Consider the following 27880-nt stretch of genomic DNA (forward strand, 5'->3'; position numbering starts at 1 on the left):
ACACCCCTTCATTGTAGCCCAGAGAAAGGCGGTATTAAAAAAGGCATATAAACATGAATATGTATACAGAGAAGCAGGGCGTTTGGGGAATTCACATCTGGAACATTCCATTTTTCTTAGTGAAATAGCATGCAAGGTCTTCTCTTGAGAGAAAAGTGGGCAGGGGCAAGGCAAGGGTCTTGAAGAGACCGGTGAAGGCGCACAATCGATATTATGAAACACTGAAGAAAATATCTCAAAGGATCCCAAAGCAACACAAAGAGCAGCTGAGGTTAGGAAAATATATGTACACTATCAATTTATGTCACAAGTGCTCTCTGCTCAATTTCCTAAGGGCTAGAGAAGATGGAAGCTTAAACCTAAAGTTAAAAAACTGAAGGCAGGAAAACTGAAAGAAAAAAAGAGCAAAAATCCTGAAAGACATGGCAGAAGAATGCAGTGAAGCACCCTGAGAGGAAAGGGAAGAAAGAAAATCCATTAGAGGCTGGTAGAGTTGTAGGGGGAAGAAAGTGCTATATAGAAACATTTTAATATCAAAAAACTAGAAAAATCTATAAATTTAGAAGTAAGACGTGTATATAAACTTATCTACCCTTTTCCTTTTTGTCTTTTTCTTCCTCCTGAAGAATGAATTCTGGCTCCTGTAATTTGTCCTGCACTATGAAACTCTGACATTTGAAACCCGTTAACTGTCAGTGTTTAACCATTTTTCTTGCTCGAGGTAGATAAAGATTTACCCAAGGATAAAAAAAATAAGGTTATCTTCACACTCACAGAGAACTTAATATTTACTTAGAGAACTGACAAATAAAATAATAGAATGACAAATACCTAATTCACATGAAAAGTTGTGTGATGTAAGAAAAAATCCCGACTACGAAGAAAATCCTTTGTGAGAAATTGAAAAACAAAGTTTATTCCTTCACAATAAATAAGATGTGTTGATGTAAGGGATTATGGATGGTGCAGTAGGTATACAAATAATAAAGGTGTATAGGCACTGACATAAAAAAAGAATCTTGACTGTAAAAGAAGATTCATTTCAATCAATAATTAGGCATGGCACTAGCAGCAGCCAGCCTAGATACACAGCTTGGCTTCGCCTCAGAATCTCCAAGCCCAACACACGTAGCAGCCACCTCAGATTGCTTTACAGCTCATGCAGGGTGGCCTTGCGCAAGACCAAGGTGGGAAATGACCTTGACCTGAACCACCCAGGAAACCACACAGTCTGAGCACCCCATGGACAACTACAGGTGAGGTCAGAGCACCACCACCCTGCCCCTGCACAGGTGATCATCCACATAGGGTGGATGGTCAGTGGTCACAGCCAGTCCTTTAAGCTGGCTAGTCTGGGAAAATCCCTCCCACTAACCTGCCAACAGCAACCAAAGCTCAACTACAAGAGGAGGGTATACTCAGCCCAAATAAGGAAGTACCTTGAGCATCCAGCTTGGGTGAATGGGGCAGCTGTATCACTGGACCCTACAGGACACTTACTACACTAGGCCACGCTGCCAAAAAAGGGAGTCATAACAGCTTTACCTAACACACAGAAACACAGGGAGGCTGCCAAAATGAAGAAACAAAGAAATAAGACCCAAATGAAAGAACAGATCAAAACTCCAGAAAAATAACTAAACAAAATGGAGATAAGCAATCTATCAGATGCAGAGTTAAAAACACTGTTTATAAGGGTGCTCAAGGAACTCAGTGAGGACCTCAACAGCATAAAAAAGATCTAGTCAGAAACAAAGGATATACTAACTGAAATAAAGACAGTTTACAGGGAAACAACAGTAGAGTAGATGAAGCCGGAAATCAAATCAATGCTTTGGAAAATAAGGAAGGAAAAAAAAAAAACCAATCAGAACAAGGAGAAAATAATTCAAAACAACAAGGATAGAGTAAGCAGCCTCTGGGACAACTTCAAGCATTCCATTATTCACATCATATGGGTGCCTGAAGGAAAAGAGGAAGAGCAAGAAATTGGATATTTATTTGAAGAAATAATGAAAGATAGCTTCCCTAATATAGTGAAGGAAATAGACTCACAAGTCCAGGAAGCACAGGGAATCCCAAACAAGATGGATGCCAAGAGGCCCACTCCAGGACTCATTATAATTAAAATGCCAAAGGTTAAAGATAAAGAGAAAATCTTAAGAGAAGCAAGAGAAAAGAAGTTAGTTACCTACAGGCAAGCTCCCCTAAGACTGTCAGGTGATTTCTCAAAGGTAACTTTGCCGGCAAGAAGGGATTGGCAAGAAATACTCAAAGTCATAAACAGCAGGGACCTACAACCAAGATTGCACTACTCAGCAAAGCTATCATTTAGGATCAAAGGGTAGATAAAGAGCTTTTCAGACAAGAAAAAAACTAAAGGAAAAACATCACCAAACAATTATTATATAAAATGTTATAGGGACTTATTTAAGAAAAAAAGTAAGATCAAAACTATGAATAATAAAATGGCAATAAATGCATATGTGTCAACAATTGAATCTAAAAAACAAGCTAAGCAAACAAGAAGAACAGGGACAGAATCATGGATACAGAGAGCATTTTGATGATTGCCCAATGGGAGGAAGGTTTGGGGGAATGGGTGAAGAGGTGAGGGGATTTAGACGTACAAAGAGACACCCTTATTTTGCCATGTACAATGTGCACTATTTGGCCCAAATTTTTGTGGGGAAAATAAGAAAAAATAAAAAGCTATAATTATGGCATATATTTTAAATTTGTGAAAATATTTTACATTAGCAAAATGATGCACTTTACCATGCTACTAACTATTAAAAAATAAGTTACTACTAAGCTATTTTTGTTAATAAACTGTACCATTGTTTTAAGTATATAACAGAGAAAACCATACTTACCACAATGCTTTGAATGTCCCACAGTCTCATCGGCTTTCATGGTCTCACATAACTCAAAGTACTGAACACACTGCTGAACTGCTGTAGTTATCTAATAAAATAACAACTTGTTAATCATAAAAATTTGCAGCCTATAAGTCCTGGTATGTGCTAGGTAGAGGATGTCTACATAACCAATGCCCAGTTTTAAAAAATGGGCAGTCTTTAATGAGCTTCTTCGGTAGACTACATTTCACAAGAGCTGTCACGATTTGATATTTGGAAAAAGACTGGGAAGCTTATACTTGGTGTCTTCCAGACTTCACTAAATGTGCCTTTTCCCTATGCCAATTTTGTTTTGTATCCTCTTTCTGTTATAAATCATAGATGGGATTATGACTATATGCTGAGTCTTATGAGTCCTCCAGGAAATTATCAAATCTGGAGGTGGTCTTGGTGACCCTGTTCTATACCTGTACATCTCATCTAAATAAAACTTTAGAGATTCAAATCGATACTGTAAAATTGCCTCCTAAAAGTCTGAATCTCACACTAGATATGGTCACATCTACCAAGCCCAAAGCCATTTTCCCAATTCTCCCATTTTTCTCCTACTGACAGAGTCTCGAATTTCGATAAGTAACTCACTCATCTCCCCGCTCCCATTCAAAAGGCCAAGTTCTCTAAATCCTACATTCCAAATATGGTACTCCTAAGTCCATGCATTTATCCAATTCACTCTGTCAACAGCCCTAATTCATGTCTCTATCATTTTTTGGCTTTGGATTACTGAGAAGCCTCTTAATCTTTTTGCTTCAATGCTACTCTCCTATCTCCACCTAGCACCTTAAACCCATTTTCCAAATATTATAAAGCCTTAATATGATGTTACTTCAGTACTCAGAAACCTATCAGTGGCTTACCACACCTCCAGAATAAATGCCAGTCTCCTAAATTTGATGATGTACAGTCTCATCCTCCAGACAGCCCCTGCCCTAACCACAAACACAGGCACAAACAAATACAGGAATACATCTACCTGTGTAAAAATCAGTCACCAAAACCCAATTTATCACACAACCAGTCAAATGACCAACTCATCGAAAGCAAATTCACTAAAAAATTTCATCAGTCAATACACACCAATTAGATTTTAAACACCCTCAAAACTGACATTTACATCAAACTCCACACTGCCATTTGCAAAAGCAAAGGGGCTGGGGATTTCCTTTAAAAAAGGTATTTTCTATTTTTATGAATTATGCCCTGCCTCATGCATGAGTGAAACAAACTGAAATCCACTGACATATACCCAATTTAAAGCATCCAACAATGTTTCAAAAACCTTCATCCACTAAATATTAGTTTTCAGAGAACCAATTTTCAGGAAATTTCTCTAATACCAATTCACATATCTCTTAGCAATATATATGTTCAGTCATTTAAAATGTGCAGTTTCCATATGAACTATGTGTTTTCCAATCACTAGGGCTTTGAACATGATATTACATTTCTTTGAAATATTTTCCTACCACTTCCTAAAGCACCCACATTACTTTTCCAGGGTAACACCGATTCATTAAAAATAAAAAATTCCCCACAATCTTCAGAAAAGTGTAATTTGTTTTATAGATGACTTTAATCTATTTAATAAATCAATGAGAAACATATGCAAACATGGTAACAGGTATCCAGCAGAACAAGTTTAAACTTTTGTATATCAACGTATGTCAAAAGATCTTAAAGAACTTACATCTAAAAGCTAAGCAATCAGTGTTAGCCCGTTGCTTCTGAAAATCAGCCAGCAGCAGACACACTCCAGGAAATATATTTGTAAAAGCCAGTCAGTCAGCATCCATCTCACCTGAGTTGCCACTCTTCTATAGTTGGCTGAACTCACCCTCCCCTCTGAAAGCCCATAATTCCCTGAGTTTGGCTTTTCCCCAAACCACACAGGATTAAGAGTATGCTCTGCCTAACTTAAGTAAGCAATAAAGCCAGCTTTATGCACTGTTTTGGATGTTGAAAAATGGTCTTAATCCTTGAAAATTCTGGAGCTCCCACTAAGATTATCTTGAAGACTCTGACTTGGCACCATTCAGTGGGATCTTCATACAAAGAAGAGTTGTTCACCAGCCCTGACCCTTTTGAGTCCCAAACTGATATTTCTTCAGATCTGCCACCATGTGAGTCTGTGTTAACAACCTAAGCTCCAACTTCCTTCACTGAGCTTTCATTGCAAAATTTGTTATCCTGAGATTTGTAATAAAAGTTGTTCAAATTTGCACAAAGTAACCTTTTATTTTGAAGGGTCACTATTGAGTAAAAAAATTTGCCATTAACTTTCTTATTCTCCACTTGTTTCGCTTTGCTATCAGTACAGTCTTCACTTCTTTTTTTGCTTCCTGTTTTATCCTACATCTACTTCTGGTTTATCTTGCATCTACTGAGTGTCCAGTAGAGAACAGAAGGAGGCATAGTGCAACCCAGTCAATCAATGCTAGAAAGCCCTGATTTCACCAGAAAAAAATATTGTGCAAAAGCAACTGGTCGAATTACCTTGGGACTCCTACAAAAATTTTGTGAGGACATTCCCTGGCTTGTCAATTCATGAAAGAGGCAAGTCAGTGGTTGGCATGTCACTGATCACACAGCCCCTTCCAAGCTTTGGCTTGGTCAGAACTGACACAACATTTATGAGCACCCACTCTTGCCCAAAAGTATAGTGACCTGATCTTGTTTGTCATGAGTTTCTCCAAGTCAAAGATGTAGTCTCCTCCTGATGGAACTCCCTCTTTCTAGATAAACTGACTCTTGCAATCCTAATTCTTACACACACCTTGTTAAAAAGTAACAACAAATATGATTTAGAATAACAACTGCCACTATAGAAAAATAAGTAAAAGAAGTTCTAAAGAATAAGACAAAGGAGCAAAGAATAGTTAGCTTCTTTAACTGAGAACTCAAAACACTCTCTCCAAAATAATCTTTCTCAAAGACTCAAGTTCATTTCCATTCAAACCTTCAGAAGCCCATCCCCCTTGCACCCATTTCTACCTAGCTTTACCTTCACAACTCACTTACACCCACTTCTGTTCCTGGTACTCTTCCCCTAACTTCTTAAGTGTGTCACATTTTATTTGAGAATAGGTAACAATCACAGAAAAAGGTACAATCTCAGTGGAGAAACAATCACATCATATAACATCCCTTTAAAACACAGGAGCAGAAAGCAGATCTAAAGTTGGTAAATTTAGGCATTAGTCTAGAGTCCAATTGAAGGTATGAAGAATGATTGTTCTAAACCTCAGGAAGATCAAAATTTGCTGTTAAATTCAGGATCAAATCTGATACTTATTCTCCTGCACTACCAATATGTACCAAGATGAGAGGGTAGAGGGTGGTATTAAAAATATACTGTTGTAGAAAGAACCTATGATAGAAAAAAGAAACAAACTGAGAATCTGAATAACATTACTGTCAATATTTTTAAATGACTTTGTGACAGCAAGAAGAATAGAAAGTGTATTACATAAAGCCATTTCAGGAGTCATTCCCTTAAGAGTTGATGGGCAAGGATTCAAGTTGTTAAAAATAAAAGGTTAAATATTTATGCTGATAGCCAAAGTGCTTTCCAACTAGTTCATGACTGCAATACTATGGAAATAAAATTCTCAACTTTCTCAGATACCTCTTTTAAAAAATGACAGCATGTACACATAAATTATCTGTTGCCTATAGCTACCCATGGAAAATGTCATAAATGTCATAACTCTAACAAATAGAATCACACAGAGTAGCCACAAACCAGATATTAGTTATAAAGTGAAATTAAAGAAAATGAAAAATGCAGTTTCTCAGTTTCCCTAATCACATTTCAAGTTTTCAAAAGACAGACATAGCTGGCAGCTCCCCTATTGGGCAAGGCAGACATCCCACTGATGCAGAAAATGTTGTCAACAGCACTGAAGAGAAGCTAGAAGAAATGCTGTAGCAGGTCACCATGCTGAATAGGCTACTCTAACTAAAGGCCTTATGAGAGGATCTCTTTTAGAACAAAAAAAAAAACAATGGTTCAATGTCTCCACTGTATAAGTACAAAATCTGATCATTAATTCTTAAAACAAAATGAGATATGGAAAGATGTTATTTCAATTGAGTTTGTCTAAAGATTTTTAACCACCTATTACCTCTACAAATAAATTCCATTTTTTTTCAATACACCTCTTCTTGTTTCTGAAGCTCAATTCTTTTGATTCTCAAACACAAAAAAATTACTGCTCTCCTTCATTTTATGCTCTACTACGTTCACTCAAAATTTCACAATTCCATGAATCTTTCCCTTCACCTGACTTCTAAACTCAAGATTCTAACTATATAAATCATATTTATCATCTCAAAGTCCTATTAGTATAATTTGTTAAATATTTTAATAAATTTCAAATTTTTCATGTTTGTCACAATTATTCAAATTGCTGATTTCTTTTCATTTCTTTCAACTGTCTTTACATATTGTTCTACTAACAGCAATAAATGTAAAAAATTATGCTACTATATTTTACAGTACTAGTTTCTAGTTGGTATGACTTGGATCAATTTTTACAAATGCAAAAGCATATATCATTCTGAGTTTTTTCATTCAACTTTAAGTCAATAGCATGAGTATATTTTATAGAATTCACTCCCTTACAAATAACTGATATGGATTACATTACATGATAATACTTTAAAATGTGGTTTATATCTCAAACTAGCTTGTTAGCAGCCAAAATTACTACGCAGCTATGTATTTCCTCATTGTTATCCTGACTGTATTTGAAGACTCTACTTTTATCCTTTTATGTTTCAGAGAACGGTGGTTTGAAAATCACATAAAAGGGGGACTCCTTCATTATCCAATAATTATCACTCATCTTTCAAGTTATAATATCATATATTTTTGTATATTGTATCTCAACAAAAGAAGAGAAATATAGACTTACCAGAGATTTATATTTCTTTTCAAGAAGTCTTAGTACAACAGTTCTGCTATAATATCCATGCTAAAATTAAGAGGAAAAATGGTATTTAATATTCATGCTATACTATTCAAAATCTGTTTTTCCTACATCACTTCTAATATTATCATAAATTACACAGTAACTTAGTTTTAAATTATTGTAATCATGCCAAACAGGTTTTTCTATGTATAATAGATTATGGGCATAGCAATCACAAGAATTCAAATTATATTAAAAAACTGTGGATTTACTGACTGAGCAATAGAAAAACATTCTATCTCTCAACTGTGACCAGTCTCCATTCTAAACTATTTTAAAACTACTATCAAAAAAATCAGACTACCAGTGTGTGACAGAGCCTAACAATGAATACCAACGTAGGTGTGGGGGTGGAAATCACAACCCTTGCACTGCAGAGGATACTGTACTGTCTACATATGCCAAAAATAGACAATGGAGAAATGCTCTGAAGGGTCAGTATCATAATCATGCTCTGCCAATCATATTTTTTAAAGGATTCCAAGTACCAGGAATCTTTCATTCTCTTAGAGCTAAATATAGATGTGATTAAAACATGATTCTCAGCCACTGGACAAAGCAAGGGGAAAATACATGTAAATATTACTTAACTCAATTTATATTACATATCATTGGTGTTCAGTGTAGTTTCTTCATTTTACTTGAGAATAAAAATTAGTAAACAGAATACTATTCAGTAAAATCTATCAGAATTCTGGGGGAATAGAATTTAACTAAATGGAGTTTTAGTTGATTGAGGGTTAATCAAATCCTGTATGTTTTAACTCTCACGGCTTAAAATGTTTTCAAAATCATTAATAACTTTCAGGTTTATAAGAGAAATATGTTGACCTACAACTAAATTAGTAAGCATGTTCTGAAAAAAAAACTTCATAGTACATCCTTCGGACCACAGTAACCAAGTTATAGCTCTCAGGCCAAATTCAGCTGCCATGTGATTTGGTAAATAAAGTTTTATTGGAACACAGTCACACCCATTCATTTATATATTATCTATGGATGTTTGGGGCCAATACAGAGAGTTGAGTAGGTGCAACACAGACAGTACAGCTTACAGAGCTAAAAATATTTACTATCTAACTCTTTACATAAGGCAACTACTGCCTAAGAGGGTATAGGAGAATTTGACGAATTTTCATCAATACTAGAACACACCTGGAGAGCTGATTTTCAGTAATTTTCCATTGGTTATTTCCTGTGATTTTTCTTTTTCTCTTAAGAATCAAGTACTGACCATATAAATGTTAAGTGAAAAAGTTATAAACAGTAAAACATTATTTTTGTTACAAAAAACCTAAACATGTAAATTTAAAAGTATATATAGTAAATAACTATATACATCAATATTTTAATAGTTGTTAACCTTGTGTTATAAACTTAGATCAATTTTATTTTATTTGTGGTTTTACATATTTTGCATATTTTCTACAATAATGTTGTAATTTGAAAAATTAAGGAAAAGGCCAGACTCATGTGAGAAACAAAAGGTTCAAGTTAACTGAATTGAGCAAATATTCATCAACACATACTAGATAGGCTAGGTAAGGGCTAGGCACTAGACAGAACTGTGTTTTTGGTTAATTGAGCATTACTATACAGTTTAGATAACACAAGGCAAAAAAAAAGTCATGATCTAGATAATGTCCAAATTATGCTAAGCAATAAATGAATGTATTGCTGCTTTGCATGGCCAAGTCATGGGTGTGGCCCCTCTCTTCCCCACAAATACACAATGCTCAGCAGACAGGCTGAAAGGGACAAAGACATGAGAACATGAGCCAACACCAATGCGACTACTGCCAGACATAGGCTACTTGTATTCAATAGCCAATGAGGGAGGAAACTGTGTAAGGATCTCTTTACTCCAATATTAATTTTGGTTTGAGGACAGTAATGAGCTCTGTAGGAAATCACCAGCATTCAGGCATTAAACACATTTCTCAAACTGCAGGTTCAGGAAAAGGCTAGTCAAGGAATATTTTTGGAGATATCACATAAGCCAGAGAAAAATGCTCATTGAACCCATACTTTTACCATACCTGCTTTAAAAATTTGAAGTTTTTAAACTAAAGATGACAAGTTATGGCTAGGTCATTCAGCTTAATAGATTCAAATGAATTATAATTTATAACCCTATTTTGGTTCAGTGGCTTACCAGATAAACAATCCTGAACAAGTCATTTAGCTTCTCTATGCTTCAGTTGCTGTATCTGTTAAATGGAATAATAATACCACCTATCTCATACACTGTTATAAAAATTGAAGAACCTGAACAAACACTTGTCCAAGGAGGACATACAGAGGGCTGAGAGACATATGAAAAGATGCTCAACATCACTAGCGATTGGTGAGATGCAAATTAAAACTACAATGAGCTACTACACTGGTCAGAATGTTCATCATAATCAAATTAACAAACAGTAAGTGCTGGCATGGTTGTGGAAAAAAGGTAACCCTTGTACACTGTTGGTTGGAATGCAGACTGGTACAGCCACTGTGGAAAACAGTATGGAATTTCCTCAGAAAACTAAAGATGAAACTGCCCTTTAACCTAGCAATTCCATTGCTGGGACTATACTCCAAGAATCCTGAAATGCTAATTCAAAAGAACCTATGCACCCCAATGTTCATAACAGCACAATTTACAATAGCCAAATGCTGGAAGTAACCTAAGTGCCCATCGGTAAATGAGTGGATCACAAAACTGTGGTACATTTCCACAATAGAATTCTATGCAGCAGAAAGAAAGAATGAGCTCCTAACCTTTGCGACAGCATGGATGGAACTGGAGAGCATTATGCTAAGTGAAATAAGCCAGGCAGTGAAAGACAAATACCGTATGATCTCACCTATAAGTGGAACCTAATCAACAAAACAAACAAGCAAGCAAAATATAACCAGAGACACTAAAATTAAGAACAAACTGACAGTAACCTGAGTGGGGAGTTGGGAGGGGATAATGGGGAGAAAAGGGAGAAGGGTCATCAAGGAACAACTATAAAGGACACATGGACAAAGCCAAAGGGGGATAGGATCAAGGGTGGGAGGTGGGTATGGCTGGGGTAGCAGGGAGTAGTAGGGGAAAAATGGAGACAACTCTATTTGAACAACAACAAAAATTTTAAAAAAACACTAATCACAAAAAAAGTTAACACATATAAAAGAGATTATAACTCAGTACATAGCAAACACTCAAACATCATCTGTTCCTTGAAATACACCCATGTACTAAAAACTATAAAAACTTATTTTATTTTTTCTTACCATCCACTTTTTGAACCACACAGCCTTGGTATCAACCAATACAAGAAAGTAGATGGGATGCAAAACCTTTTGTGAGACAAGATGACTTTGATCATGTTTAAGTGATAATAAGGACAAAGTACTCTCCACAATTTCTTCCATATACCTTAAAGTTTGGGAAAGAAAAAACAAATGCTAAATACACTTACACATGTATATGCATACACACACACACACCTAAACATATTTATATGTATAACTGGTGATACATTTTTATTCATGAAATGATAGTGTTAAGTAACCTTTAGAAACTACTTTTTCATATTTCAGTAAATGGCTTTTCTGCTTTAAAAACTTCTTTCTATTTTAACACTGGCTTTTCAAATTTAACTTTCCTTTTTAGACTCACAGTTGCTCTTAGAGCCTTATTAAAAATTTTAGAATTAAAAGGAAAAAATTTAAAGAACACTTAAAGAACTTATCCAAAGTAGTAAAGACCCATAATGAAAGAATTAGAAGTTACAACACCCTCTTTTTACCTTATGGTGATAAATAAATGATATAAAATGATACCTGCATAGAGCCATTCAAAAGGCTAAGTACAAAACATGAAAGGCTAAAAAATAGCTTTATTAATTCCTTCCTAATCACATAAATCAATTAAGACACTCTCCATTCTTTCTGTTCAGAATGTATGTGGGACAGTAACACTTCTACATTTTATGTTGGCATCAGTTAGGGGACTTACTTCTCAGGGTGGCGGATCCAGAAAGATGGAGCCTCCTTTTGATATTCATTTAGAAGACGAACCTAGAAAGCAGTATGTAACAGTTCTCAAAAAATTAGAATTCTTAAATATGCAACTACTTGAATAAAAATAAAAGCATATCAGAGTAAATGAATACCTTTTTAAGTAAGCGGATCACATTGGGACTAGTTATATCTATGCCAGCTGAAAGAGGAGGAATGTGATTTTCTCTAGAAAGAAAGTATATCTCCAAATATTTAGCTGAAAGTAAAAAAATATATACTAGTATACCATTCAGTTACAGTGCTTTCTGACAAAAAAGAAGTTGTTTCTGATCTATTTTTCTTAAATACAAATTAAAGGAAAAAAATTAAATGACTAACAAACATACCTATGCTTGTATAAATTTCCTTTGTCAGATGTAATGGTGAAAGGGTGAATGTCTGTGCATAGAATTTTAAAATCCGGTCCTATGGAAATAAAACAAAAGATTTGCATAAAAAATTCTTACAAAAAATAGAATAGAGATGAATCACTTTTCATGTAGTACAAAAACTTAGAAAATAAATCATTCAGAAACTTGTGTAGGATGTATATGGGCAAGTAATTTTTGAGAAAGAAGCCAAAAACACAGAATGGAAAAACGAAAAAAGTCTCTTCAATAAAATTAGAAAGCCACATACAAAAGAATTAAAATAGACTATAGTTTGTCCCCATGTACAAAATTGAATTCAAAATGGATCAAAGACCTAAATATAAGATCTGAAACAATAAATGACATAAAGGAAAATATAGATACTAAACTTATGGACCTGGCTTGGAGAAAACACTTTATAAATTTGACCCCAAAGGCTAGGGAAGTGAAGACAAAAATAAATGAACGGGACTGTATCAAACTAAAATATACTCTGCACAGCAAAAGAAACCAACAACAAAACAAAAAGGCAACAAATTTAATGGGAGATGACATTTGCAAAGAACAACTCCAACAAAGGGTTAATATCCAAAATATATAAAGAATTTATACAACTCAATGTCAAACAAACAATCCAACTTAAAAAAAATTGGCAGAGGACCTGAACAGACACTTCTCCCAAGAAAATATACAAATGGTCAACAGGTATATGAAAAAACATTCAACTTCACTAGCTGTTTGGGAAAACAAGTAAAACTGCAATGAGATGCCACCTCACATCTGTTAGAATGGCTACAATAAATAAGACAGGTAGTAACAAGTGCTGGAGAGGTTGTGGAGAAAAAGAAACCCTCATTCACTGCAGATGGGAATGTAAACTGGTACAGCCACTATGGAAAACAGCATGGCATTCCTCAAAAATTAAGAATAGACTTACTAAATGACCCAATAACCCCTCTTCTGGGTATGTACCTGAAAAAATTGGAAACATTTCTTCACAAAGATATATGTTCCCCTATATTCATTGCAGCATTATTCACAGTGCCCAAGACATAGAAATGACCAGTGTCCTTCAATAGAGGATTGGATCAAGAAGAAAGATGTAGTACATATACACAGTGGAACACTACTCAGCCACAAGAAAAGATGAAATGCTGCCATTTGCAACAACACGGATGGACTTTAAGAGTATTATGCTAAGCAAAATAAGTCAATCAGAAAAAGCTAAGAACCATATGATTTCACTCATATGTAGGATATAAAACAGAAACTCGTAGACACAGAAAACAGTAGAGTGGCTACCAGAGGGAGGGGGTGGGGAAGTGGGAGGGGTAAAGGGAGCCAAATACTGTGGGTGGTGAGCCGACGATGCAGTATACAGATCATATACCACAGAAAGATACACTTGAAACCTATATGATCCTGTTAACCAGGATCACCCCAATAAACGTAATAATAATAATGATAAACTTGTATAAAAATGTACCTATTTTAAAAAGGGCACATTCTTGTGCTGGCTGGCAAAACGTAAAACTGGCTAAAACTAATAGTAAATGTAAAACAGCAGTATATTGTAAAATCTGGTAACAGATACAGACATGGTGAGGTTCGACAGAGGAGGGTACAATGTATGGTGTCAAGGAAACAGAGTAGGGTTACTAACCATAAAAAAAAAATAGCACTCCTTCCTGAGTCCAATACGTGGCCTTTCATTCAACTGCTTACATAGGTAGTCTCAGTATATATATAGGACTCTAATAATCTTGCCTACTCACAAGAAAAAGCATTATGTAATAATATATCTTCAGAATATTATTAAAACTTAAAGTCAAAACTGTCACTAGGTAAATGAATTAAATAACAGATATAGTTAGAACAGTACCTGGCACTAGTAGGTACTTAAAAGTGATAGCTATTACTATCACTTTCAAAATACCAACTTTAATATTGAGATGAGATTAATCATTAATCCTAATAGTGAAGTTCAACTTCCCACTAAATAAAAACAAAAATTTGCCTCAAATGTTCTACTTTGAGGAAAAAAAACTAGTAACTTCACCTATACCAAATATTAGAATAAAACACTAACAAAAGATGTTTACACAAATGACTAAAATATTTTCTAATAACTCCAAGAGATTCCTGCTTAACACATAATATTAAATTATTTGGAAAGTCTATTTTTATAGTTGCAGCAATTGATCAGTATCTGTCACACTTTTCAAACACTATAGGCTTCAATCAGTTACACCTTAAGAGTCCTTTAGAGTAGGAAATGAAGAAACAGAATTAAACTCAAATTGAATTTGTATCAAGCATAAATTCAAAATGAAAAAATACCATGCCTTGTTTTCTACTTCAAAATGATTGGCTCTATTACCATTTCCCCTCTTCAACAACTTCTTCCAATTTTTTTAAGTTAATGATTGACACTGACCCTTGCTATGCAATAATCTATAATGACTAATAAATAAAGCCGCTTATACTGACCCATTAGGATCTTGACCATATAAAGTTGTCACACAATTATTTTAAATAATTAAAGGAAACCTATCTGACTACTACTCTGTCATTAAGTAAAAGAAAAACAGAGAAATTCACAACTATATTTGCTGTTAGCTTTAAAATGTTAAAGGTGAACCTAAAATATGATTTTCCCCCTTGAAGTTCTTGAGTCATTGAGTTTGGTTTTTTAGTTTTTGTTTTTGTTTACAGAAGTCTGCATCACCCTCTGGTGTTAGTAAGGTTGAACTGCATGCAGGTATTAGGTAATTAAACAGCTTTTTCCCCCTTATAAAAATAACAAGCCACTTCCACTTACTAATATATCTTCATTGATGGAAGAGTTTTTAAACACACAAATGCGTTGAGTTTTTTGTAACTGTCTGTTTACTATCTTCTCTACTAGAATGTAAGCCCTATGAAGGTAGACCTCTATCTTGTAGTGTGTGCCCAGCACCTAAACTAGAATGATGCACTCCTTAGGTATTCAATAAATATTTATTCAACAGTTAAATCTATTTAACTCTGTATTAATGCCTGAAAAATCTATAAAAATACTATATAAATTATAAAGCAAAATTTTTCTTCACTGACATATCAGTTATGAAGAAAAACTCTCTAAAAAGGCCTAATCTGTATTTAAATATAATGCTGGGATACAGTCAAGATTTTTTAAAATTTACATTACAGATATTAGCCAAGAATTACTGCATTTTTTAACCATCTTACCTTTAGTTATACAAGAAGTATCCCTGACAAATCATATGAAAATCATTTTTTACAATCACTTATCTCTATGGATTCATAATTTTATAATTTAGGGAATTTTCTGTATTTGCATTATCATTCTCCTCAATTATCTTCTAACTCTTAGCTTTACACTTTTCAAACTTATTTTTTAAGTAGTTAAGAAATCGCTAAATAAACACCTAAATGCATAATGATAATTCTTATGCATTCTTTAGAATAAATTCTAATTAATCATTTTAGTTCAAATTTTTATATATCATGAATTCTTTCAAAAAAACAATTTAAAAGGTTTTAAAAGTAGTTTTCTTAATTCAAAAACAATGGCATATGCTTGGCTATCCCTTTGCAAGATAAAACAAAATGAACAAGGTAACACGGTCCACTATAATTTGTCAGTGAAGTGTGATACTGACCATACAATACTTTGAATCAAATCATGAAATAGTAAGTTAATTCCTTTTAAAAAATCTCCACAATTCAAAAGGTAGAACTGAAATTTTACCAATGTTTGAGCTACTATTAAAGAAAACTGTCATATTCCATTTGCTTCTAGTAGGGAAAACAGATTATTTTTAGTACTTCTAGAAGCGTTTCCTTACACTAAACACAGGATCGGGATCTGAAAGAGACATTGTCAGTTTCTCACAGAGAGTGGTCCAGTTTTCACAGGTCAGTACATCCGATGGCGGTGCTGAACACAATGTATGCAAGGCTTCATATCTCACCTGTAGTTTTCAAAAAGATTTTTATTAATATGCAGCTGCTAGATAGAATAAGACCACTTCTCCAAACTTTAACAAACATCGAAAGGCAGAGTCTAGATAATGGTTTTAAAGAGGCCATTGAAGACATACAGATGCTATTGTATAAAATAATTTTTTTATTAAATATATTGGAGTAACATTGGTTAATAGGATCATGTAAGTTGCAAATGTGCATTTCTATAATACTAGACCTGTTAAAAGAACTCATTTTTAAAACTGTTCTTAAACAGAGGAAAAAATAGGTTATTTTTGTAAAGCAAAAATAAAAATACTAAGTGTATTAGACATGTAACTTAGACTCTCCTAAGCAGGCAAAGAGAAAGGTGGTGGCAGAAGCTGAATCACCAGGGCACAGTTGTCCCACGGCCTGTCCTATAGGCCTTCCCCACTTGAGGAGGATTTCCTACAGTTTGCGGGCTGAAAGAGAGAAGCATTCCCATCCCAGGATATAGGAACAATTCTCCCAAAACATCTACACTTGTTTTTGCTGCTACACCAGACTTCCTGACCTTCTAACTACTGAGGTAGAAAAAAGTCATTCAGCAGCATGACACAAAATTGAATTTCTGTATTTTCACAGAAAGCTTACTTCTTAATCATTCTTCTCAAAATCCAATCTGAATTCACTCAAAAAAGTGTGACCCAAGGGACAGCAGTGGAGAATAGTAGCTCTCCTCCAATTACGAATGTCACAAAGTTTCTCCCCCATTCACTCTCCAACTAGTAATAACACACCAATTCTAGCCTCTTCCTCAAAACCTTTTTTTTTTTTTCAGTTGAAATAACTAAGGCCTGGAGATTAAAAATAATAAATAGGTGAACAGTCAGAGACAAGAGCTGAGACCTCAGAAACCAGACACTTTGATTCAGGGTTGCAAACATTAGGTAAAAAAGACAGAATACAAATGTATTTTAAAAGTGTCTCTGTATTGATATGAAATAACTCCTTTACCTATGATAGGGTTTGGGGGAACGTTGAAGAGTTTTTAAACAAATGTTCCTTTTAATTTTTAGGACAAAATCCCATTAAGAATTTCGTACTTGCAAACATAGAATAAGATTTCTCAACAAATATAGATTTCTAAATAATCAAACTGAAGACAAGAAGACCATTACCATATAAAATTCAAATCTCATTTCAACATCTTTTGAAATACAGTGTTTACTGTGAACTAAAAAATAAGTCAGAATATAAAATTCTGAGAGGAAAAAATTTTCCTCTAATTTTTTAGAAAATCAGTGGGAATAAATCATAACTATTCATTCATGGGGACCAAATGGCGAGATACAGACAAGAGTCTTAGGTACTTCAAAATACTACATATTTTCCACTTCAGCCTAACTTTCAAATGAATAATACTTCCTAAACAGTAATTTGTACAAACTTTTAAAATATGAATAGATATAATTCAACAGCATTGCTTCTTGAAAATCATTTTTCTAATAAATGAATATTTGTCAAGGCTGCTCACATTTTCCAGAAGTAGAAAGAACATATAATGATTTTTTTCTTCAAAGAAATCACTAAAATATTATATATAAAGCAATAGTTAAGGAACAGTTTGGGGAAAAACTGCTCATAACTTCATCCCTTCAAAACTGAAACTAGAAACTAGAAATAAAATTTAATCCTACGAATCACAACTATTCTCTAAGGAGAGTCTCCCTTACTCGACCTTTCATTTCAAGACTTGGAAATCTAGCAGGCCTGTCAGTCCAGCACTGCTGTAATAATAAAGACAATCTTCAAAAGGAACAGCCCAGTTGCTTCTGATTATAATAGTCATTACCCACACACATACATACAGACTTAACAGCTGCCCTTTAAACTTACCTCTTTTGGTTGCCCTGGATCCAACTGGTCTAAAATCAACTGCAATTTTCCTTGACAAAATTTGTAACTCTGTAATACAATTGACAGAACAGTCATTTATTTAGTACACTTTTAGCAGTGCTACTATAAACGATTTTCAAATATAATTCCAAGCAAAAAAAAATGCATTCGGAAGAAGAGAAGGGAGTGATCTATTTTGATTTGGCAGCAAACATAGAATTTTTGTTTCCCAAGGCATTTAAATGAGCGCTGAATGTCCCAGTAGAACAGTGTACCTTCGTGCAAATGAAAACTATTATTATTCTCTGAGCAACTGCAATGTGTAGAACATAATAAGACTCAGAAGACGTAAAGCCCAGAAATGTGAGATGAATAATACTGAAAGATAAAACAACATAAAAAAGAAGGTACTAATAGCACCCTAGACATAACTACAACACTGCTTGAACTTTTGTTCCTATACTTTCCTTACTTTTCCTGAGCCCTTCTCCATGCCTCAAATATAATATAATCACTCACTGAATATATAATTCTACAAGAAGTTATTTCATGGACTAAATCTTTAATATTAGGTTATTGTATTGTTTATTTTTCTTCTGAAGCTTATAACTAGAAAGCAGAAAAATAATCTAGCTAATAAAGAATGTCTTAAAGCTAGTGTTTATTAAACACTATTTCAAGACGTAAATGCACAAATAAATAACATACCTGATTGAATGACGAATCACTGTCAGAGCAGTTGTCTGTGCAGTAACTACTGCTTTTCTCCTTTTGCATTTTTTTCTGCCTCTCCTGACTTCGCATTTCATCTTCTTCAAACTTGTTAATCATAGATTCCACCACTACCATCATGGTGTTCTTCAGGGAATGCATCATTTCTCTGTACCTTTACATTCAAAGCAGTCTCAGTAAGAGAAAGACTATTAGCACAAGTTAAAACATTCAACTAAACTGTCTTTTTCTGTAAAATCCCTCTAAGAATACAATTCTAAAGAGAAAAAAAAATGTCAGTTTTTCTTAAAGAATGAATGGCACAACAGAATTCACATAACAATAATAAAAATTAATAGAGAATCCCAAAATTGTGTTTTTCTAAGGTTTTTGTCATCTGGTTACAAGGACCAAGGTAGTAAAATTAACAGAATCTAAGGCAAGATATTCCAGCGGCATGGATTCTATTTATCAATAAAGTCAACTGTTAATATCATACTACCAAAACTCAGCCTATTTTACACTATCATGTTTTATTTCTCTATCTTCCCTCTTTTTTTTTCCTTCCTGATCACCTGCCAATTCTTTATATCTACAGGCAGCAGTAGCCATAATTTGGACCTAAAGAAGGGTTAAGCTATCAGTGGGTCATTTCAATAGAAGTTAGAGAACCCACTGTCAGGGATGTTAAAAAAGGGATTCCTGACATTAGTTGGAGTTATTTGCTGGATAACTTCTAAGATCCCCTTCAGCTCTATGAATTTAAAACTCTCAAAAAAACTTATAATAATTTTCCCCATTTATTAAGTGCATTCATATTTATATTCAATTGAGATCTACAATCCCTAGAAACAGAATTTTAGAGTTAAATGAGACCATAAAATAATCTAGTCTAGCCCTTTATTTTAGAGATAAGAAATAGCTCTGGCTGATGTGGCTTAGTGGATTGAGCACCAGCCTTCAAACCAAAAGGTCACAGGTTCAATTCCCAGTCAGGTTACATGCCAGGGTTGATGGCAAGGTCAGGTCCCCAGTAGGGGGCATTCGAGAGGCAACCACACACTGATGTTTCCTTCTCTCCCTCTAAAATAAATAAATAAAGTCTTTATATATTTATGGGAGTATATTTGGGAGTGTTTTTTATATATATATATTTATGACCTGAACCACTGAACCACTGGAATATCTAAATCTCAAGTAAAGATTTAAACAAACATAGTGTATATAGTACTAAATTTGGAGTCAAAAAACCTGAATTAGAATCCTGACTACTTTACGTACCAGCTCTGTCATCATACGTAAGTTCTGTCTATTTCCCTCAACTACAAATAAAATAAAAATGCAAACCTATTTCACATGGCTATAGCAAGAAATAATTGAAAATATAAAAGGTCTGTTCAGAAAGCAATCAGCCATGTAATATGAAAAACAGAGACATTTACTGAAGAAGATACAAGAAACATTACAACAGGACAATGATGCCTCATTCTGCTTCAAAGTAGGCAATTGGGACCTCAGTTCTCCCAATCGCCTTAAGCTGCCCTGTTGTATTTTATTGATGGTCTGAAATCGCTTCCATTTAAAAGGTGATTTTAGTTTTGGGGCAAACCAGAAGTTACAGGGTACCAAATCTGGGCTGTAGAGGGGCTGAGTCAACTGGGTGATTTGCTGTTTTGCCATAAAACTCTGCATAAGACGTGATGCATGAGGAAGCGGGTTGTCTGATGAAGCTGCCAAACACCAGTTGCCAGTAGTGTGGCTTTTTGAATCATCGAAATAGTTTCCACAGAGGAATGTTCCAACTTAACACAAAATCTGATACAGACCTGTTGCTCTACTCAGTCATTTTGAATGCAACAGCCACACAGTAGGCATCTCACTCAACAGCATCCATCTACCACCCCCACTGACTAGTACAGTGAAGTTATCATTGTTCACACATGTGCATTCCAGTCCACTCTCCTTGGCTGCCGGGATACATCGATGTTGCACAAACCATTCTTATTATATCAACAATGGTTGGATTTTTTCCAGACAGACCTCACATATCTCAAAATTCTTTATAAATATAAAGGAAATAAAAATATTTATTGTTTATCACTATAGTAATGGTAATAAATTAGGAAAATAAGCACAGAAACTTTCCTTTTTATAGTTTTGGTTATTAGGTCATGGTAACAGCATAAATCAAAGAAAGGATAGGTAAGGTAATCTCTCATAAAACAATAAAATCATGCTGTGAGATATGGATAGAAATAATAGACTAAAATTTTAAAGTTTCAAGATTTTAAAAAATATATGTTATGTATTATTAAATATATGTCATTTCTATACACCAGATATATATTTGGTCAAATTATTTAATAATATATGATTTGCATAATATGTAACTATAAATAAATGTAATACATATAGCTATATATGTATAATTTTTAAAGCCCCAGAAATTATAATAAAACATGAAAATATTGAAAGAAGATGACACTAGGTTAGGAACAAAACAGGGTGAAAACACGCACAATACAAGTGCCATAGAGGTGAGGTCATCCAGGGAGGATCCAGGATTAAAGTAACTGACACAGAAAACAGGAAAGAATCCTAGGACACTGATTAGACTGCCTGGTGAAGTACCTGCAGGATGACTGAGCCAGGAAGCCTCAGCTTCCTCCTCTACAAAGTCTGAGCAGCCAGAAATAGGAAAGCATAACAATGCTCTGGAAGCAATTAATAGCTATCTACCAAAAGCTGTCTCCTTCCACAGGAACTGAATTATAGCAGGGCATAGGACTAAACTACACTCCCCAGACGCCTTTGCAGTTAGGTATAGCCTTGTGAATAACAAAGTCCTGTCCTCTTAAAACTCACACTCCGGTGATTTAATGAGAAATACAAAAGTAAGTCTCAATGATTTACAGAGAAAAAGTAAGAGTAATTAATATCCATAGAAAATTTGTTTCATTTTAGACATGTTTACTCCAGACATTCCTGAAACCCCTATAATAAATTCTCTGCGAGACATATCAGCCAACTGGACACAGAAAAAGACAGGAATGATAATTTCGAGAAAGAAAATAGAGAGACCCACCCTCAACCAAGAGTTCAGTGAGCTAGAACTCAATAGTAGCCATTACAGTTCTTAAACAGCCAAGGACAAATAGATATAGGACAGCATATGAACACCACTGAGAAGATTCCTTTATACCGCAAGAAGTCAAAATAACAAAATGCTCTAAGAGGTAGTGAATAAAAAATATATCAATTAACAAAAGAACTCTACATTGTATTTTTACTTATATACATGATAAGTATATAACAGATCCTACAAATAAATTCATGTTCAAACCTCTATTAAAAAATAAATATCAAAATTTTAAATTAAGAAAGTAATTTATTATTAGAGTAAAAATTTTATCAGTGGATGCACGGTTGCCACATTAGCCCTAAGTAATTTCTAAAGAACCACAAAAAATATTGAAAAAAAATAACTCTCTGTACAACTCAAAATCTTTCATCATATTCACAAAGCAGAAGACAAGCATTCATTAAGACTTTTAAAGTCCTATACAATTTTAATATAATAATAGTTTATAATAATTATTATTAAATAATGAATACAATTATTACTGTATTAATTTTTACATATGGATTAACTAATACACATGAAAATTAAATGGCTTACCCAGAGATAAAAAGTAATTTCCTAATAATCACATATAAAACTTTACTCTTAGCATTAAAATGCTTTAATTTTCTGACTAATAAAGAATTTTAGTACTCTGTTTAAAATAAGTAATAATATTGCCAGAAATATACTAGGAATCATACTATCATCCAAAAATAGAAATAACTCCAGTTCCTGTTTTTTCTCCTAATCAAGAAATAAGAAGTCTTAATTTCTATGGCTTTTACTTAATACATATTAGTGGTTTAAACTTGCTAAATTTATTAATAGCTGTACAATGTCACTTTGTTCACTAACGTATTTATGCAGTACAATCAGCTGTCCAAAGCAGAAGGGGGCCTGTCCAAGGTAGTAAATCAGACTTAATGTTTTAAATTCCACTAGGTAATAGAAGACTGAGGTATATATTCCAAGTTTTCTAAAGCTGGAACGATGAGCTATATTCAAAACTTCAACACCTGCCTTCACACTACACAGGAACCAATCATGATGCCCTGGCATGAAGAGAAACCAGATGCAAAAGGCAACATCACCTACATCCAACACCAGGGGCCAAATTAACAAAGCAAATGTCAGTGTCCAAATCATCACCAGTGTCCACTGCAGATAAGTGTGAGCAGATGACCAAGTTTTAGCCAGTGGAAAGTGAGTGAATAAAGAATCTTACCCTCCACTCTCTCTTCCCATGGCCAGCTAGAGAGTTGTGTGGTAGTGTGGCTGCTTCAACCAAGCAGATGAAGGCAATACCCAAAGGCACGGGTTGGCAAAATATATCTTCTGGACATAAACTAACCTACCACCTGTTTTTGTAAAGTTTTATTGAAACACATGCATACTTATATATTGTCTGTGTCAGTTTTCCCACCTCAAAAACTTGTAAGCCTAAAATATTTATGCATGACCCTTTACAGAAAAAGCTTTCCAGCCTCTACCCTAGGATATAATGGAAATAAAATGAAAGGAACCTGAGGTCCCTGGATAAACTCATTGAGCTGACCCACCTACCACCTTGCACTCGTGTACTTTCGAACTTTATAGAAGAGAGAACAAACTGCCTTCTTTGAACCACTATATTTTGGTGTCTAGTTACTGTAGCTGTTTAATGTATATTCTAACCAACATACTCTTCCTCTATATTTCCACATGTAACCTTTTGCACATATCATAATACTTACCACAATGTGTTAAAACTATCTCTTTCAAGTTTCTATTGGGTTGGCCAAAAGTTCATTTGTTTTTAAGTAAAAATAAAAGATACCATTTTTCATTTTCACCAATAACTTTACTGAACAATGTATTCACCATTTTGTTCTACTACCTTCTGCCATCTTTCAGATAACTTTATAATTCCATCTTCCCAAAACTGTTTATCGTTTTGAGTAAAGAACTGCTCCTGGTGCCTTTTGCAGTCTTCTAGGGAATTGGCATTTTTTCCTTTAAGAGAATTTTGTAAAGACCAAAATAAACAGAAATCCAAAGGTGCAATGCCTGGTGAATGTGGCAAATGAATTAGAACTTCCCAGCCAAGCTGTAACAGTTTTTGCCTGGTCATCAGAGAAACATGCGGTCTTACGTTATCCTGAGGGAAGATTATGTGTTTTCTGTCAACTAATTCCGGATGCTTTTCATCAAGTGCTGCTTTCAGTTGGTCTAACTGGGAGCAGTACTTGTTGGAATTAATCATTTGGTTTTCTGGAAGGAGCTCAAAACAGAGATCTCCCATCCAGTCCACCATATACACAAGATCACCTTCTTTGGATGAAGACCGGCCTTTGGTGTGGTTGCTGGCAGTTCATTTTGCTTGCCCCACAATCTCATCCATTTCACATTATTGGAAAGTATCCACTTTTTATTGCCTGTCACAACTTGTTTAAAAAGGGAACATTTTCATCAAGTTTAAGCCAAGAGTCGCAAGCAGAAATATGGTCAAGGTTTTTTCACTTAACTTATGTGGAACCCAAACATCAAAGCAATTAACATACCAAGTTTTGTAAATGATTTTCAATACGTGAGCTAAATATTTTGAATACGCTGGCTATCTCCCACATGGTATAACAGTGATTGTTCTCAATTAATATCTCAATTTGATCGCTATCAACTAGTCTACCCAACCATCCAGTGAGAAATCACAAGCACAAAACTTTGCGAACCACTTGTGACATGCCTAGTCAGTCACAGCACCTTCTCCATACACTGCACTAATCTCTTTTTGCATTTCAGTTGTATTTTTAACATTCTGGAAATAATAAAGTATAATACATGGAAAATGTTGCTTTTTTCCTTCTATCTTCAATATTAAAATGGCTACACAAAAATTCACCAATTTGGTTTCTTTTAAATGCATGCTGATATGACAACTGTCACAACACAATCTAACAAAATTGTTTCTAATGAAGTTTAAGACAACTAAGCACTACTAGAGCCATCTCAGAAAAAAAACAAACGAACCTTTTGGCCAACCCAGTAGTTCAGTGTAATGTAGAACTCCCAAATACACGATGACTTAGTGGAGGGTGAGTCATCTTTATATTCCCAAGATCTAACACCTAAATATATAGCTATTACTTATCAAATATGTGATGAGTATATAACTGACCAGAGAGGAGAAAAGACAAAATGATTTATTGTTAAAGTCAGAATTATGACAAATGATCAAAATCAAGAACACTGACAATATCAAATGCTGGTGAATAAGTGGAGCAACAAGAACTTACATATACTTCTGCCAAGAGAGGATACAACAAGAAGTCTTCGACTTGGGAAAGGGCCCTCACCCAACCATGCTGGCATTCTGACCTTGGACTTCCAGCCTCTAGAACCAACTATACCTTATACAGTCTCAACTTGATGCTACAGAGTGAATCCTAAACACAAGTTCATGGAAATGCTACGCTGTGCTAAGGAAATTGCTTCAGTCTTATGCAAGATCAGGACTTGCTGTAACTATTCAACTAACAATGTTCCAGTTCCTGACAACGAATTCTACAGAGAGATTATGTGATGTTGCTCTCTTCTGTAGAGAGGCCTGGAAATTAGGGCCAAGAACTCAAACTTCCACATATCTGTTCACAAAGCTCTTGAAACATATCCATTTTACATGAATGTAATTTAGTTTTTAATGCATTAGGGTGTTAAATTCTGAATCCACTTGTTCATAATGCAACCCCATTCTCAGAGTGATTAGTATTAAAATCAAAGACAGGACACATATACCAATTGGTATTCAATTTATCCTGCTTCAAGTGTGAATTCTTCAGAAATCACAGGTACATAGATGGTACATCAGCTATCAAAAGTTTAGCAGATTCTCCTACCCTTTCATTATCAGCAGGATGATAAATGTATTTAAGTATAAATTATAATATTTCACAAAATTTTGCTCTTCCCAAATTCCAGTATCTTCAACAAATATAACATTCACACAAAAAAAATTATTGAGTTTCAATTTCCAGATATTAAGTTCAATGGTATGTGAGCATAACTACTAACATAAAAATATTCTCCTTCCATGATTATATTAAGTGTAACTCTACAATAAAGTGTGAAGAATACTTAAAAGTCCACACCATTCATCTACCTTTCAGAAAGTCCCAGAATAAAGATAAACTAGTTAATCATCAACTTTAAAGTGACAATAAGCAATCCAACCCATGAATGTTATAATCAAAGTGACTTTGTTCTCTTTCAGATGGAATTGTTTTGTTCAGGGTCCTAAGGCATTAAGTTAATAAATGTCAATTTATTAGGCTTAATTTGCTAATGTGGTCTCTAAAAATATCTACTAATAAGCAAAGTGCTCCAAAATACTTACTCAAGTAGATATCAATAAAATATAGGAAAAAGGAAGCATATACTATCTCAGAGAAGAATATCCTACAAATAATACAGATTAATAAATGTAAGTTTGCATCATAAAAATTTTGGGGTAGTGGAGTGAGCCTTAATATTTGCTATTATAGGCTTTCCAGAAATTTAATTATGAGTGACCTTATGATGGATAAAAGGAGGATGTTACAGAAAAGTTAAGGTACAATTTAACTTAATGTTTATATTTTATCTGTTTTATAATGATGTGTGTGACTACAACTTTAAGCAGTCTATATAATGTGATTTAAAAATTCAGTGACTGGTGAAGAAAATATGGGTTACCTAATGAGTTTGTTTATATGGTAATACATGTAACATATGTTTTAAATCTTTTTTATTCAGAGCTTTTCTTTTCTTTAATTTTTTCTATATAGAGTATTTCAAGTCATTTCTAAATTGTCAAACAGCTAAATAACATATTCGCATTTATCAAATATCCAAACCTAGAAACAATATAGGACTTATTAAATTTTTTATTTATTTATTTTTAGAGAGAGGGGAAAGGGGAAAAAGAGAGAAAGAAACATCAATGTGTGGTTGCCTCTCACACACCCCCAACTGGGGACCTGGCCCACAACCCAGGCATGTGCCCTGACTGGGAATAGAACTGGTGACCCTTTGGTTTTCAAGCTGGCACTCAATCCATGAACCGCACCAGTCAGGGCCAATATAGGACTTCTTTTAAGCAAATTTATGTTTGTTCTGAACATGAAGGTATTGAATTGAACAAATTATAGTTTATTTTACCTATAAAGAAAGAATTTTCACACGGTAGTCATGAAAATGCAAAATTGTACAGACACTTTGGAAAACAATTGGTAGTTTCTTACAAAACTTAACACACTCTTATCATACGACCGAGCAATCACTCTCCTTGGTATTTACCCAAAGGATTTGAAAATATATGTGCACACAAAAACCTGCTTGCAATGTTTATGGCAGTTTTATTTGTAATTGCCAAAGCTTAAAAGGGAAGCCTCATCCACACAGACAATGGAATATTAGTGCTAAAGAAAAATGAGCTTTCAAGCCATGAAAAAACATGGAGGAAACGTAAACATATAATATTAAGTGAAAGAAGTCAAACTGAAAGGCAATATACTGTATGGTTTCAGCTACATGACATTCCAAAAAAGGAAAAGGCAAAACAACGGTGACAATAAAAAAAGATCAGTGGCTTCCAGAGGCTGAGAGGAGGCGGGGTGAATAGACAGAGCACAGAAGATTTTTAGGGCAGTGAAACTACTCTCTAATATAGGATAACAACAAATACATGGCATTATAAATCTGTCCAAACCCCAGTGAATGCACAACACCAGAAAGCACTTGTGTAAATGACAACCTCTGGGTAACAATGATACATCAACGTAGGTTCCTCAATTGAAACAAATGTACCTCCCTGGTGGGGAATGTTAAAAATGGGTAAGTCTGCTCATCTATAAGAGCAGTGGGTGTGTGAGAAAGAAATAT

The 27880-nt window shown here is 34.4% G+C and overlaps 1 protein-coding gene across 1 annotated transcript in view; it reads right to left on the reverse strand.

Moving 5' to 3' along the window:
* The window catches only part of TBC1D32 (TBC1 domain family member 32), a 176438-nt gene that overhangs the window by 136431 nt on the left and 12127 nt on the right, over positions 1 to 27880 (reverse strand). Inside the window, exons 4-12 of the mRNA XM_045843791.1 lie at positions 18859 to 19036; positions 18151 to 18219; positions 16152 to 16277; positions 12277 to 12355; positions 12043 to 12146; positions 11886 to 11947; positions 11159 to 11303; positions 7838 to 7897; positions 2877 to 2967 (exon numbers count right to left, since the gene is read on the reverse strand). Of these exons, the coding sequence (XP_045699747.1) occupies positions 2877 to 2967; positions 7838 to 7897; positions 11159 to 11303; positions 11886 to 11947; positions 12043 to 12146; positions 12277 to 12355; positions 16152 to 16277; positions 18151 to 18219; positions 18859 to 19036 (914 nt within the window). The remainder of the gene's footprint in view (positions 1 to 2876; positions 2968 to 7837; positions 7898 to 11158; positions 11304 to 11885; positions 11948 to 12042; positions 12147 to 12276; positions 12356 to 16151; positions 16278 to 18150; positions 18220 to 18858; positions 19037 to 27880) is intronic.

The sequence above is a fragment of the Phyllostomus hastatus genome, unplaced genomic scaffold (assembly GCF_019186645.2).
Source record: "Phyllostomus hastatus isolate PE091 unplaced genomic scaffold, TTU_PhHast_1.1 phas_contig_40, whole genome shotgun sequence".
Taxonomy (NCBI): Eukaryota; Metazoa; Chordata; class Mammalia; order Chiroptera; family Phyllostomidae; genus Phyllostomus; species Phyllostomus hastatus.